This window comes from Macrobrachium nipponense, chromosome 33 (genome assembly GCF_015104395.2).
Source record: "Macrobrachium nipponense isolate FS-2020 chromosome 33, ASM1510439v2, whole genome shotgun sequence".
In the NCBI taxonomy this organism is placed as follows: Eukaryota; Metazoa; Arthropoda; class Malacostraca; order Decapoda; family Palaemonidae; genus Macrobrachium; species Macrobrachium nipponense.
Genome location: NC_087219.1, coordinates 47,135,201 through 47,151,313, shown reverse-complemented (window position 1 = coordinate 47,151,313; position 16,113 = coordinate 47,135,201). Strand labels below are relative to the sequence as shown.

At 35.9% G+C, this 16,113-nt stretch overlaps 1 protein-coding gene across 2 annotated transcripts in view; it reads left to right on the top strand.

Moving 5' to 3' along the window:
- LOC135203149 (tetraspanin-9-like) overlaps positions 1–16,113 on the top strand; it is an 84,219-nt gene that overhangs the window by 60,715 nt on the left and 7,391 nt on the right. Inside the window, exons 2-4 of one of the 2 annotated variants that reach the window (XM_064232822.1) lie at positions 4,188–4,255; positions 6,079–6,223; positions 15,417–15,483. In XM_064232822.1, coding sequence (XP_064088892.1) covers positions 4,210–4,255; positions 6,079–6,223; positions 15,417–15,483 — 258 coding nt within the window. In that variant the 5' untranslated portion in view covers positions 4,188–4,209. The remainder of the gene's footprint in view (positions 1–4,187; positions 4,256–6,078; positions 6,224–15,416; positions 15,484–16,113) is intronic. The other variant, XM_064232823.1, reaches the window with a different exon arrangement.

Here is a 16,113-nt window from a genome sequence, read left to right as displayed (position 1 = left end):
TAGAAAAAACTGAAGGGGGTATTGCGTCTAGGTGTCTCGCGGGTCAGGCTGGAGATAGCTCCGAAGATTTTCTGCAAAGCCTCTTGTATTGCTTACTAAAAAATGTCTTTCGCATTTCATTGAGAATCATATATATTTCATAAATAAGTTATTTTCTCCGTAATTCTGCTTCAAGTACAAGTTTAGTTGATTTAATTCTGCGCCGTCCTCTTATTAATACCTAGTGCAATATATCCAGGAAATAGAATGTTTTTCCCAGCCACCTGTCCAAGTACTGAATCTTAATCTTGTTCCAATTTTCACTATTCTTCACTTTTCACTGGAGATGAAATCACGAAGATGAGCTTTTCGGGAAACTGAGAGCGGCTGCAGTTGTCTCTTTGAACTTCCTCATTATGATGATAATAACTGACGGAAAAATAAAGCAGAAAAAAAAATGAGTCAGAAGAGAAAACATTACTGCCGAGTAATGCAACAGGAGAACCGAATTCCATTCCTGACGACCCAAGGACTGACTGACTCAGAGGATGTATTTCTCATAAGTAGAAGCTGGAGCGGGGCAAAGTTAAAGAAGTTGGACAACCTACAGGCGACAAGGCACCGAAAGGAAACGGATGAAAATGAAAGGCAATGCGCCTCTCTCTCCTTCAATCTCAACCCCACATACCATTGCCCTTTGATTGACAGTAACGACGGAAGAATGCCAGCTGTCAAAAGGACCTGTCACTACCTAACTACCGTGTCAAATTGCTGATATTTGTTCCTTTCAAGTTCGTCTGCTGTTTAGTCCTGCAAAAACAGCAGTAGGAAGAATATTCTAAAGCTTGGCCGTAGTCATTAAAAAAAAGTGTAATCCTAATGTTCACAGTAGGTATATGTAGGAATCGGTACTGAAATTTTCGAAGGTGAATGGTCAATTAGCCAGTAGAAAACTGCCATCGCTTTTTTTTCTGCTTTACGCAACATAACCCGCAATGATTTCTCTCTTTTTCTCTTTCTTTCTTTTCCCCTAAACTGATAAAGGCCTCAGTATTTCCCGTGGCCTTCTGATTAACTACCAAATTGGCTTTTACTGTTTAGTGCTTTCATGACTTTGTGACCCATGCCACTTACTAAAGAATATCTTTAGCGTTTCATTAAGAATCACCAACATTGCATAAAAACGCCATTTCCTCCCATATCCTGCATAAAATACATTGTCTGATTAACGCAATCTACACCACCTTATCACCATCAGTGCAACATTACTAGAAAAACAAAGCTATTTTTCTCGTGCATTGTTTTGCACCTATTGCACTCATAGCATTGCTATCGACCGATATCTGGGTGGCCAAAGTTAAAGTGAACAGGGCAGTACACATAGTTAAAATTAAAGCAGGACATGTTGTTCTACGCGCAACTATCGGAAGCCCTTGCACAGCGCGCAGGAGTCTTAGTCTAAATTTCGCTACTAGGTTTGAAACGGGCCGTGGTATGTATATTGTCAAGCCTCTGAGTTATTTCAGCTCAGGGAAAGAATAGGTATCAGCAGATATGCCACACTAACACTCACACATACACGTAAACATCTATAGCAAACATATATATATATATAATATATATATTTACTATATCTATATATATATATATATATATATATATATATACATATATAATATACACACGTATATATTATGTATATCTCTCTATGTATATCTGTATATTATATTTATATATAATATATTTATATATTTATATATATGTAATGTAATATTATATACATATATATTATAATCTATTTAATATATTTATATTTATATATTTATATATTTATATTTATACTATATATCTACATATATATATATATATATATATATGTAGATATATATATATATATATAGATATATATATATATATATATATATATATATATATACATACGACATTGTAATCGCTTTTCACTTCATATGTGCGAATTTTGTACCTGACAATGAAAAGAGAGAAATGAACTTCCAAGGAGGAGATTTGAACCACTGTCGCCCGTGCTCAATCGCCCACCTTTACCTTCGAACCGCTCACCGGAGAAGAATTTTTTTTATTGTTATTTTTATTATTTTTATTTTTTTGTACCGGTTCGGGAGTCAATGCCATTTTATATACCCACCACTACCGTTTTACCTGACGTATAACCTCCATAGAAAGCTCTCTTCCACGTCAGTATCGATGGCGTTATAAACGTTTTTTTTTTAAGTTTTATGGAGAATTCTGGAATTGGTAGCAAGTATTCCACTTTTCTTGTGACCATTTACTCTTTTATATTTTTTCCTTATATAGTTTGGTGTTTCCATTCCTATGATATAGAGGTAATGCGTACATAAATACTTGTACATTCTTGCACATACCTACACATGTATGTAGATACATCTATTATGTACACACGCACGCACACACACACCACACACACACACAACACACCACACACGCACACACACACACACACACACACACACACATATATATATATATATATATATATATATATATATATATATATATGTTTAATTTTCCTTCGTGGCTTATATCTTTATTTATAGATTTATTACGTTCCAAACTCTCGTGATTCAGTTATACACACACACACACACACACACACACACACACACACTATATATATATATATATATATATATATATATACACATACGTATGTGTGTGTATGTATGTGCAAGAACAATATCCGGCATACAGATCCCTGCCCAGTCCAGACCAGTTCAAATAAACCCGCCTTCCCGCCATTGTTAGGCATACCAGAGCCGAAAATATTGCCGGCCAATAGGATGTTTGCGGTCAAAACAGATCTCGCAGTAGGCTATACTGACGGATGACCAGAAGTTTGTTTTTATTTGTTGCTCGGTGTTACGTGAGGAAGGGGTCAAGTATGTTAGGGTAAACATGGTCTCAAGTTCTCTCTCTCTCTCTCTCACACACACACACACACACACACACAGACACACACATACAAGCGTGTACGACCGGGTTCCATCCCTAGACCGAACGTTTCCTTAAGGTCCAGTATATTTCTCTTGACTTAGTCATAGGCAGTGAATTAGATACTCGGCTGTTATAGAAGATTCACATCAGCCGTGCATTTGATGTCTAGGCCAGTCCCTTACGACGCTCCTGATTGGCTGTTGATAAGCCAAACACTGGGCTGGAAACTCTCAGTTTCTCTCGAGAGTTCACATAGGCAGGATGTAGTATATTCCACCCCCCCTGAGGGATGCTTTTAAAAGAGGTATCCCCCGGGAGAGGTGGAACATACGTCCTGCCTATGTGAACTCTCTCGAGAGACTGAGAGTTTCCAGCCCCGTGATTGGCTTATCAACAGCCAATTAGGAGCGTCGTAAGGGATTGGCCTAGACATCAGATGCACCGGTGATGTGAATCTACTATAGTACCATTGTTGTGGTTCTCAGCTACTGTGGTGAGAGAGAGAGAAGAGAGAGAGAGAGAGAGATAGGGAGAGAGAGAGCTGACGTGATTGATCAGAAATCCGCCATATGCATATCGTTCTATCATAACGGAAAACGGAAGGGGCTGAACAAGTATTACTCACGCCACTGCCGGTGAAGCCATTAATATGACATTATTTCTCTCTCTCTCTCTCTTTCTCTCTCCTGCCCAGGGACATACGACGGCAGCAATGCGTTCGCCATACCGCGTTATCTGAGTTGGTCATGATTTGAGACGGGTGGCCTACCTCCAAGTATCCCATACCTCTCTTGAAATACGACATGAGTCTCGCAACCTCATCCCCCAACTGCTATTTAAGAAGCATTTATGGATGAGGTTGCTATAGTCCCAAGGTTTTCACAGTGGCTGCGGTCCACCGAAGCTGACTCACCACCAGGTAGTCAGTCAACGCATAGGTCTAAATGGGTGTACAGTAGATTATCAGTAAATTGATCCAAAGACATACTTCCCTGTAGGATCGATTTTGGGCTCCTAATTAGCGAGACAGTCTTTCAAGAGAATGGCAAATCCCTTGTAAGACCTATGAATAACACCAAAATGTTAAGTATTTAAACAATACTTAAAAAAATATATAACAAATCTTATATTCTCGGCTATGTACATTTAATGGCTTCGACAAAAATGACTGCACCTGTAAGATCACTGTCAATGACCTCTTCATCTTCCTTTTACAGGTCAAATGCGGGATGACCTCGGATGAGTTATATTGGTTACCCGACGATCACGAAAACCGTGAGAAGAGGTAAGAGTTATTCATGTTTCTAGTTATCTCTTCATTTCCCTGTTTGATCATTCATTCGCTAAGATATAATTTCTTTCCTTCTTTTGTTTTTATTTCAGTGCTTTATGACGATTGGAACTCGACTAATTGTTCGTTTCATTTGTAGATTATTTCAATTTGGTTAGTTCTCTCTCTCTCTCTCTCTCTCCCCGTTTATTTTATGCTTCACTTATTTTCGTTTATGTTTTAACCATAATACTCCTCCCACCCTAACCGCTCTCTCTCTCTCTCTCTCCCCTGACCTCTATATACTTCTGCATAAGCAAATACTTTTTTTTATTTTCTCAGCTTTCTCTCCTCTCCCACCCTAACATTCTTCTATCTTCACGTTCTTCTTCTTTCGTCGCTTCGTAACTTTCTAAAACAGAAAGAAAATTTTTTCTGATGTTTTCCGCTCTCTGAAGCAGAGGGTCTGCATTCATTAAGGACTTTTACCATTATTCTTCACTCCTTAAGAGCTTAATTCCTTTTTGCCTTTTATTACTGACAATACTTGATTACTCGTTACAGGAATCTCACCGTTGTTGATGGATGTTTTATGAACTCAATTCCCTTATTATAAACTCCTCGTGACTTGTGCAACAATCACTGGAATTTTCATCCTTAATCTCATACTCTGTAAGAGCCTTATTCCTCTGCCTTCTACTCAGCACACTTCTTATTACCAGGAGTGATTACTCGTCTCTTTAATGAGTCTCTGTAAAGAGATCCTCCTTTAATCCGGCAATTGTTTACAATTACCTTCCTCATTAACGGTAAGTATATTACGAGTTTTTCTCAGGTAGGTTTTCGCATCGTAAATATTTCATTTCTTGACGTATTATCCTTTTTTTTCTGTCAGTATTTTGCAACAACAATCTGTCAAAGCTTGCGCTTAAATGCTTTTATGTATGCATTTAATTTCCATATATACTACGTCCTTATCTTTTTCTATCAGTAACTCTTGAAATTTTAATAACCAGTGCTTTCGCTTATTGCATATTCAGTGGCTTTGTTCGCCAATAAAAACTGAAACCCGAGTCTTTTCATATTTTAAAAGCTTTTGTATCGCAGCTAAGCATTTTATACCTCATGCATACATTTTCATACAGAGAGCATTTATGAAATTTATGCATATGAATTAATTTCTTTCCTGAGGTCATGACTCTTTCAACATACAATGGCCATTTTGTTTAAACACAAATACTTCAGCGTATTTTGTAAAAGATTTTGATACATCCTAAGAAACACATAAGTTATCATTGGTCAGTATTGGGACTCTTTGATATAATACACAGCATAAAGTTTAAAATGTTGTAAAAGTGCTTATATCACATAACAGTAAATGCCTCTTTCTTTTTTTAAAGGGGCCCTGGTGTATATTCTGTCAAAACGCCTTTCTCACACTCCTCATTTTTTCACGCACACACAACCATATGTATACATATATACATACACTCATATATATATATATATATATATATATATTATATATATATATATATATAACTTCATTTAAATAAGGATGTTATCTAAAAGAGATTTCATTCGCAAAAGTCACAAACTTTCCAGGGCCAACTGACCCCATTGTCAAGTAACCGGACGATGAGAACAGCTCGTAACTTTAGTTAATGAAATCTGCTTTAGATATCATCCCGTTTATATGAGGCGCAGTACTATTGTGCAAGAGATAAAGTTTAATATAACATTTATACATACACGCAAACATGGAAATTCCACGTTTCTCTCACTGGCAAATGGCGGACAACACCAGCTAAGAGCTTTTCTACTCGTCCCCGCATTAGGTGAAAACGGCCGCGTCCGAGAGAAAGGGGCGGGGTCAGAGATCAGAGACACACAACAACACATCCACAAAATCTTCTTCATTCATCCGGAAGCTAAACTTGAAGGCAACTCACTCACTCCGTTGTGGTGCGCTTCCTTTTCAAGGTAAAGGATGAGGCGGAAAATCTTGTTACTAACACGGCAGTGGTTCACCCGTTACTAACGCTGATAGATAGTTCACACTACTAAACAGGCAATAATTCGCATTATTAACAGGCATCATAAATGTGTTACTAAGACTGCAACTTATCCATATTTTCAATTACGAACAGGTAATACCAGCTCGGTGCTAGCAGTAACAGACACCAGTTACTATCCTGTTACTAATGAGACAGTGGTCACCCGCTACTAATAATGCAACATATCTATATTTTCAATTACAAACAGACAACAGTAACTCAGTGCTAGTAAGAAGAGACATTAGTTACTAACAGACAATAATCACTCATTACTATCTGGTTAATAGTCACGTAATTACTAACACTGAAGTGTATTGGTCACGCGTTATCAACAATGAAAGACATTAGTCAGCTGATAACTGTAACAATCAGGTGTTACTGGCTCTGAAATAGGTTAGTCGCTAGTCACACATTATCAAGATTCGATTGTTACATGTTAATCATAAACAATAATAATGCGTTAATAACAGGCAATATTCACGCGTTATTAACACTAAATCACATCGATGACACTTGCCTGACAGCAAGCTGGCATGTGACTGTCATTAACAGACGTTATTCGTGCATTTCTAACGACAGTAGTCGTTCGTCACTAATAAGTAATAGTCACATGTTGATAACAGGCAATAGTTATACATCACTAACACTGGAAGACTTTAGTTATCGTTTCTAACAGGAAACAGTAAAAAATTACTAACACTTAAAAGGCATTAATCACAAAAAAGGAAAATAAACACTAACCTTCAAATATATCACAAACATTTTAAAGCTAATTTGATTTACCTGTCATGTAAAAGGTTTGAGTTACACATTTCTAAAAGGCCTTACTTATATTTTACCAACACTGTATCAACAGGCTTAGTTGGAAACTAACACACTGTAACCCTTTGATGGCAATAGATAATATTATGGACAAAATTAAACCATTTCGAACTGGCTCATTGTAGAATCACTTATATTATGCTAAGATAATAAGTGACAACAGAAGTAGACTCATAGATTTTATAGTAGATTCACATCAGCCGTGCATTTGATGTCTAGGCCAGTCCGTTACGACGCTCCTGATTGGCTGTTGATAAGCCAATGACAGGGCTGGAAACTCTCAGTCTCTCTCGAGAGTTCACATAGGCAGGGTGTATGTTCCATCTCTCCTGAGAGACGTATACCTCAGGAGAGGTGGAACATAGACCCTACCCATGTGAACTCTCTCGAGAGAGACTGAGAGTTTCCAGCCCCGTAACTGGCTTATCAACAGCCAATCAGGAGCGTCGTAAGGGGCTGGCATAGACGTCAAATGCACGGCTGATATGAATCTACTATAGTACATTTGAGAATCATACAAACTCTCCACCAGTTTCTCGTTCTTCGTTCTCTCCACGTGACCAAAGCACCAACAAATACTCTGATCAGTTTATTTTCACTAATTTTAACCCCTTTAGCCCATTGAAATATCTTGAATATTCGAGATCTTTCAACTCTTCTTACACTGCTTGTACTAACAAACAAATATCCTCAACACCTATCTACATAGCATCAAGCGTCATACTTAAGTTCCATAGAGGAGAGTTAGCTAAACAACCCCTTCACGCTTTAGACCCTAGGATTCTATAGGAAACCATCTTGTCTCTCTACCTGTTGCAGTTATCCTACCATGTTATTTCTGCTTCCTGTAATAGGTGAGTTTATTCTTTCAACCTTCCATCCTCCATTACTTTCAATTCCCATAATTTTCTTCTTAGAAAATAGAAATATATAATTATTGTACCCACACACGCTATGTATATGTATGTATGTGTATATATAGATATATATATATATATATATATATATATATGTATATATATACATATATATAGTATGTATATATATATATATATATATATATATATATAAATTTGTATATATAGCATATATATGTATATACATCGAGAGAGTGAGAGCATAAGGCTAAGTGGTTCCACCGTGCCTCACCAGCGAGACCCCTACTATGGCAAACTACTTCTGCTAGTTTATGAAGAATCCATTGTGTTCTCTGCTGACCTAAGCAGTGAATAGGTTGAACGTGGTAGGTTGCAGCCAGGGTGGAGAGAGCAATGAAAATGTATACTTGCTGTGAGGTGGAATATCAATGCTCTCTGGGGAAATCTTCTATCGGAGAAGAAGTAGTAAATACCATATATTATAGATAGATAAAATATATATATATGTGTGTGTACAATATATATATATATATATATATATATATATATTATATATACATATGTGTGTATATATAGTATATATATATATATATATATATATATATATATATATATATATATATATCTCAAGTATGAAAGGCCCATTAGAACACTGGTTTAAAGCTAAGTGTGAATGGCCCTTTTATACTTGATACATATCATCTTTTAACAGAAGAATTTATTTACATACTATATAGTAATATATATATATATATATATATATATATATATATATATATATATATATATATACATATATATATATAATCTGCAAAAGGCAATATTGTAAACCCTGATAAGGGAAGCACCCAGGCACTGGTTGCAAAGGACAAAAATCATCTTTTTTTTTCTTATTTTCAATACAAAGCAAAGGACGGAAGACAATGGCAACAAATGTCATGGAAGAAATGAAACAAATACAATTGAAAAGGAGAGGGGAGACAGAACAAAGGCAAATTAAAATGTGAGTTCACTGAAATAAAACTGATTTAAAAGAGAAGGAGAAACAAATAAATCCGTGTTATGTTTCGAAGGTTAAAACGAAATAGAAATATAGAAAATGCGTCTCTGTTAATGTAATTAAACGGAAAAAGAAGATCGTTTTGATATTAAGATACTTCACATTATCTTTAGCATCATATAAAAAAAATACTTAACATACCGAACTCGATAAGTTATGTCAGGCGATTACAAAAATAATTACAAACAACAACGTAATTTATTCACTGTTAACCAAAATTTATTGACAAATTACGCAAATGCCTCAAGACATTTTATCCTCTTTTGATGAATAATGGAAACTCGCAAAGAAAATTTTGCAGAATTTTTCAAGTTTCGAAGAGTTATTGGTCTAGAAAATTATGGTAATTGTTCCCTAATGCATCCCGGAAATTGCGGCGTAACCACCCAGTTAAGAAGCATGCGAATGTATTAGTTTACACGCCCCCTCCCTCTCTCTCTCTCTCTCTCTCTCTCTCTCTCTCTCTAGTTTTCCACTTCTTTGTCTCTCCTTCTATCTCGGAGTTTCCAATTCTCTCGGAGGAAGAGCGAGAAAAAAAAAAATATAGATTCTCTTTTAAAAAAGAAGTCGAGTATTTTTGGCGGTGCTGTATATATATATATATATATATATGATATATATATATATATATATAGATATATATATATATATATATAGATATATAGTATTATATATATATATATGACCTATATATATATATATATATATATATATGTATATGTATAATATATATATACATATATATTGTATATAGTTAAAGGTTTTTTTTGCCACGAAGGAAAAAAAAAAATGAAAAAACGAGTTAGCCGAGTGCTTTCGGTCCTATTCGGACCCTCAGTAAAGGGTCCGAATAGGACCGAAAGTACTCGGCTAACTCGTTTTTTCATTTTTTTTCCTTCGTGGCAAAAAAAAAACCTTTATTTATACATAGCATCACGTTTTATATACTCGTGATAACAAGTTATTCATATTATATATAGTATATATATAATATACATACATATATATACAAATGTGTATACATAAATATTTATGTATGTATATATTGCATTTACTAATATATTTTTATATATGTAACACATACCAGCTCCAAATCACTTCGCTGTCAAACTAGTGCATTATAACTGAAGAGGTATTCAAGAAGTTAAAGACATATTCACCTACAGAAAAATAATTATGACCTTTGAGTACTCACTAACTAAATAAGCATATATGAAGATAATAATGAAGATGATAATAATAATGAAGATGAAATTTATTTCTTGCTCTATCATGCAAGGGTCACACGCTCTCATTGCCCTAAGAAATAAACCTGTTAGAACCCCTATTTTTATATCATGACTGTGAAAAGAGAAGAAATGAATATATGAATTTGTATTGTGGGCTTTCTATATGTGCTGAATCCATATTCTGTTTCTTTTCTTCCTATGAGTATGTCTAAAAAGTGCAGTTTATTATTGTTACTTTTTCTCTAAAGTGAACTGGATGTTGTTATCAAACTTATTGAGTTCATCTAGAAAAGTTTCTATTTCATTTTCATCACCTAGCAAAATAGCAAAAATATCATCCACATATCTCCACCATCCTAGCAGTTTTAAGTTAGGTACATTAACATTAGGAACTAGATTGGTTTCGAAATATTCCGTATAGATATTAGCGAGTATTAGTGATAATGAGGACCCCATAGCTACTCCATATTTCTGTTTGTAAACTTGTCCCTCAAACGTGAAATAAGTATCACTGACACACAATTTAATCAACTCAAGGAAGACGCCTATTTCGATGTTTAGAAAAGAAACAGGATATGGATTCAGCACATGTAGAGACCCCACACATACAAATGAAGATGATAATGATGATGATATGATGATGACGATAATGAATCTATATAAAATAGTAGATTAACATCAACGGGGCATCTGATGTCTAGGCCAGTCCCTTGCAACGTTCCTGATTGGATGTTGATAAGCCAATCACGGAGCTGGAAACTATCAGTCTCTCTCAAGATTTCACATAGGCAGGATGTATGTTCCTCTTCTCCTAAGGGATACTTCTTTCAAAAGCATCCCTCAGGAGAGTTGGAACAGACATCCTGCCTACATGAACTCTCGAGAGAGACTGAGAGTTTCCAGCCCTGTCATTGGCTTATCAACAGCCAATCAGGAGCGTCGTAAGGGACTGGCCTAGACATCAAATGCACGGCTGATGTGAATCTACTATAGTAATTAATCGGACATCCTGGAACATCTGACGCGGAACTGAATAAGAAACACGATTATTATCCAGTTCCAATCAACAACATCATGATGTTTACGTCCCTACAGGAGAGCCAGGAGACGTGGGATGTTTTCACAAACATCAGCAGAAGTCGGATGTGTACCCGTGTGCGTTCATGAATATTTGATGAGGTGGTTTGCATTAACATAAATTTCAAGATTATGAAACTCAAGTGATCGGCTGATTGTCATGTGTAAGCAACTGGCGTTGCAGGTTGGTTTAAATAATTGAGCCCTTTCATGAGGAGGCATCATTCTTCATAGTTTTTCATTGTAAATCGATCTTTAGATGATATATATATATATAATATATATATATATATATATATATATATATATATATATATATGATACAATGAAGTGTTTAGAGAAGTCCTCCTGTTGAATATATATATATATATATATATATATATATATATATATATATATATATATATATATATATATATATATATACTACAACGCTACCGAGGACGAGGGGCTTTGATGCAATCTCCAAAACTACGAATACCTGAGAGCGACAGGTATTTGAGGTGGGAGGCGACATAACCTTATATCCTCTTGCGGTGGCGGGGTGGGTTAAGGCTTCACTGTCGTCCTGGATTTGAAGGTTGATGATGGTTCGCGTCCGTCAGCCGGCAAATCTCTTATCGCCTAAAAAATTCCCCTTCGGTTAAACATATATGAAAATATATTAATTCCGAGGTAGAGCGAATTAGATATTAAAGGACATTTGTAGCTCGATATATGTATAGGAATCACGTAATGTGATATATATATATATATATATATATATATTATATATATATATATATATAGATATATATATATATATATATATATATATATATATAATTTCACTTGATTATGTTAACAAATAAATTTTCTGGGTAAAGTTGCAATCTTTTGCTACAATCGTGCTGTCACCCTTACAAGCCCTGTTGAGTATTTATTTATAAGCGAGAATTATGTAGGAAATTATACACCTACAATGTAGGCCACCTCTGTCTCTGCCTTTACCTCTTTTGTAAAATGCATTGTTTCCAAAGGTACTTAAAATGCATTTGGTGGGCGAAGGCTAAGCACTCTTAAACAACATTTTTCCCCGTTCCCTGTTCTAAGGCCAGGTCTTTATTTCTGATTGCTTTACTCTTTCTGATGTTCGGGATTCATTTACCTTTATCTATTATGATATTTTTCTTTGACTTTTCTTTTTACCATTATGTATTTCTCTCTCTCTCTCTCTCGTCTCTCTCTTTCTCTCTCTCTCTCCTCTCTCTCTCTCTCTCTCTCTCTCTCTGTAAAGGTTAAGGTGTAAGGTAACGGCACTCTCTCTCTCTCTCTCTCTCTCTCTACACACACACACACACACATATATATATATATATATATATATATATATATATATATATATATTATGCATTTGTAATAGCCACTTTGCCCTCTTAACTTCTTGAATTCTTTGCTCTTTTTTAGATACGCTTGTCACTACAAAGCCTGAAGATCCAAGTTCAAAGAAATTTGAGGATATTGTGATGTCCGTTACCGGGAAACGAACGTAGGTCCCGTAAGCACAAAGAGGTCACGCACACAGACACACCCACACATATATACATATATATATGTGGGTGTGTGTTTGTGCGTGTGTATGTATCTCTGTATCAAGATAAATGCATTTGTTTGCAAAAAATTAGACTAAAAAACCGTTGCTTAAGGTGCGCATCCTACAAGCCTTCCTTTGTAGGGTGTAGCCCAGATGCATTGTGGGAAAACTACTTTGTCAAAAGTCGAAGAAGAGGAACCTCCCCTTGAAGGGCAACACTGATCTATGGACAAACTGGGCTAACAGGAGAGGATTGAAAATCTGTCAAGGCATAGGATATAATGGCAATTGTTCTTTACTGCTGAGAGAAATGGTTGTTTGGGTATAGCCTATGGCAACCTATACTCGGTTTTTTTCCATCTGTCCACCCGCCTGAGGTGTTTGCGTATGGTAACACTGCGTCCCGGTCTTTTGATAGTTACATTCAGCTTACATTCAACAATTATAATAATATCCTATTTCGAATGTTAACGGTGTAATTCGCATACAGTAATTATTAAAACACGTTTCAGTTGCAAATGTACATCCAGATATCCTTTTATTTACCTAAAACTTACACATAGCGTAACTATCTAAAGCCCGGGACGCAGTGTTACCATACGCAAACACCACAGGCGGGTGGACAGATGAAAAAAAAACAGAGTATAGTGGTCAACATAGGTCTTGTTGAAGCGCGTACGCAAGCGGATTAAGACTGTTATAACCGTTATTTTGGGCGAGTGATACTAACGGCCATTCGATTCTGCTGAGGCGACCTGTAGTTTTCTGCTGAGCAGTCATGCTCGTTGGAACAACTGCCAGTCCTTGCTTATTCAGTAGAACGTATTACCATTTTAAGTGAAGATTATTAAACCCAAATATGTATACGTGGCAGTACTTATTGCTCTATGCGTGATGACGAAATACTGCCAATGTATTATTGTTATTGATGGACTGTCATTGTATTGGAAACATAATGTCCTTGTACATGACATCAAAAGGTGGTGACCAACAGTGTTAACTGTTATATAAACAACATTGTGTTCTGTGTCCTCTGTTTTCACCAGCACGACAAGGTACATGAAAATGTCACACTGATCTGTGACGTTTAACTGGGACACGGTCCATGTGATAGCATAACATTTCCTTCGTATGGCGCCTCAAGAAATATCTCTTGACGTTTTGTATTTTGTTCGTCCCATGCAAACAAAATTTGTAAAGATTAATAATAAATAAATAAATAAATAAATAAATAAATAGATAAATAAATAGGTAAATAAATAAACTGAATAAACGTATACAAATCATGATGCACCTTCGATCACCAATTCAGAGTTAACATTGTATTTCAAAATTTTATTGGCCTGGGTCAGAAGAAAGAGAGTTTTATCCTCCAATAATTATAAGAGAAATTAAGATATAGAGAGAAGTTTTTCCTCCATAATTATAAGAGAAATTAAGATATAGAGAGCCTATCCTGCTTAAAGTAAGAGAGAGAGAGAGAGAGAGAGAGAGAGAGAGAGAGAGAGAGAGAGAGAGAGAGAGAGAGGAGAGAGATGAGATTCGGGAGAGAGAGAAAAGGGAGAGGAGATGGAGGAGAATCTTTCCTTCTGCTGCGAAGGAACCAAGTGTTATGGCTGGAACGACCGATGATTTTACAATTTACGAGCGACCTTCCCTCAAAAACCAATGATTACCGTCTCCTCTGCATACACCTACCGCATCGGCTTCGTGGTGCCCGACTCGGATGGAATTTTACCTGTCTGTTGATTTACCTGTCCTTTGATTTACCTCTTCTTTAATTGGCCCGTCTGTATCCACTCCCACTTTTTTGAGATTTAGAATCACCCTTGATTTCCCTACGCATCAATAAGGTCGGTATATATTACTCTGAAGGAATTTTACCCGTCCTTAAACACCGCCATCTTGAATTGATTTCAAGATGGCGGTGCCTTAAATCTACCTGCTCTTTAATCTACCTGTCCCTTAATCTACCTGTCAGTTAATTTACCTGTCCTTTAATTTACCTGCCTACTAATTAGCTAGTAAATTTGCCTTATTTATATAAGGCTTGGGATCATCACCGGCGTCTTTGGCAAAATTTTCGGATACAAAGCTCTGATGCGACTTAAGACTAACAACCATAACATTCTCTTTTTCTAAATTCTCCCTAGGGGTTGCCAGTACCGTCAGTGCACCTCACGCGGTGCACTGTAGACATAAATTAAAGTTCTTTGCTGCGTCCCATCATCGGCCCTTAACTTCAACCCCTTTCATTCCTTTTACTAGACCTACGTTCATATTCTCTTTCTCCCAGTTGACTTTCCAAAAACCTCTCAGAGCAATTGATTGAGAATTATTTTCAGCGCTGAGTGACCTCATAGGTCCCAGCGTTCCAATTCTAGAACTGACCTCATCTTCGTATAGAGGATATGAGGCTTATCAGTGGATCGCGCTATTGCTTGAATCTCTCATTGTTTGCTGTGGTTTGTTCTTTTCAGGATGGGAGGCAGAACTGGGTTCACCTGCGTCCGTCACACGCTGTGTGTTCTGAACACCTTCATGTGGGTAAGTGGTTGAGGATTTGTTACTTACATTTTTTTGTGAAAAATTAACATTTTGCTTTACCGCAATGTCACTTGAAGGAGACGCTGTTTAGTTGTTTAGTTAACCAGTCGTTGAGTTATTCACAAAACAAATTTGTATTTGTGTTTTTGTAAGAATGCAAATACAGTATATTTATGCTGCGATCGCAATAATTTATGATTTGAGTTTTACTATATATGATCGTATTATGAATACGTGATATGATTTTTACTATGCACGAACGTATTATGAATACATAATATGATTTTTACTATGTTGAACGTATTATGGATAAATATTTTGAATTTTACTGTATGAACATATGAATACACATACATTTTGCTTAAACATTTTCACACAGTTATGCATAGGGTACTTATACGTGATAATTATGTTTTATTGAGAGTCAGTTGGAAATACAGCACTGTCGCAAATAAAAGAACAAAATCATTTCCACATGTATAGCTGCATGTGTTTGTATGTATGTGCACTTCACTTATGAATGTATGCACCAAACAAACACTTATCGTTATAAACGATAAGTGTTTTATTGAGTGATAATTCTGAACATAGAGGTGTTGTATAGAAAAGAACAAGATCAATCATTTATGT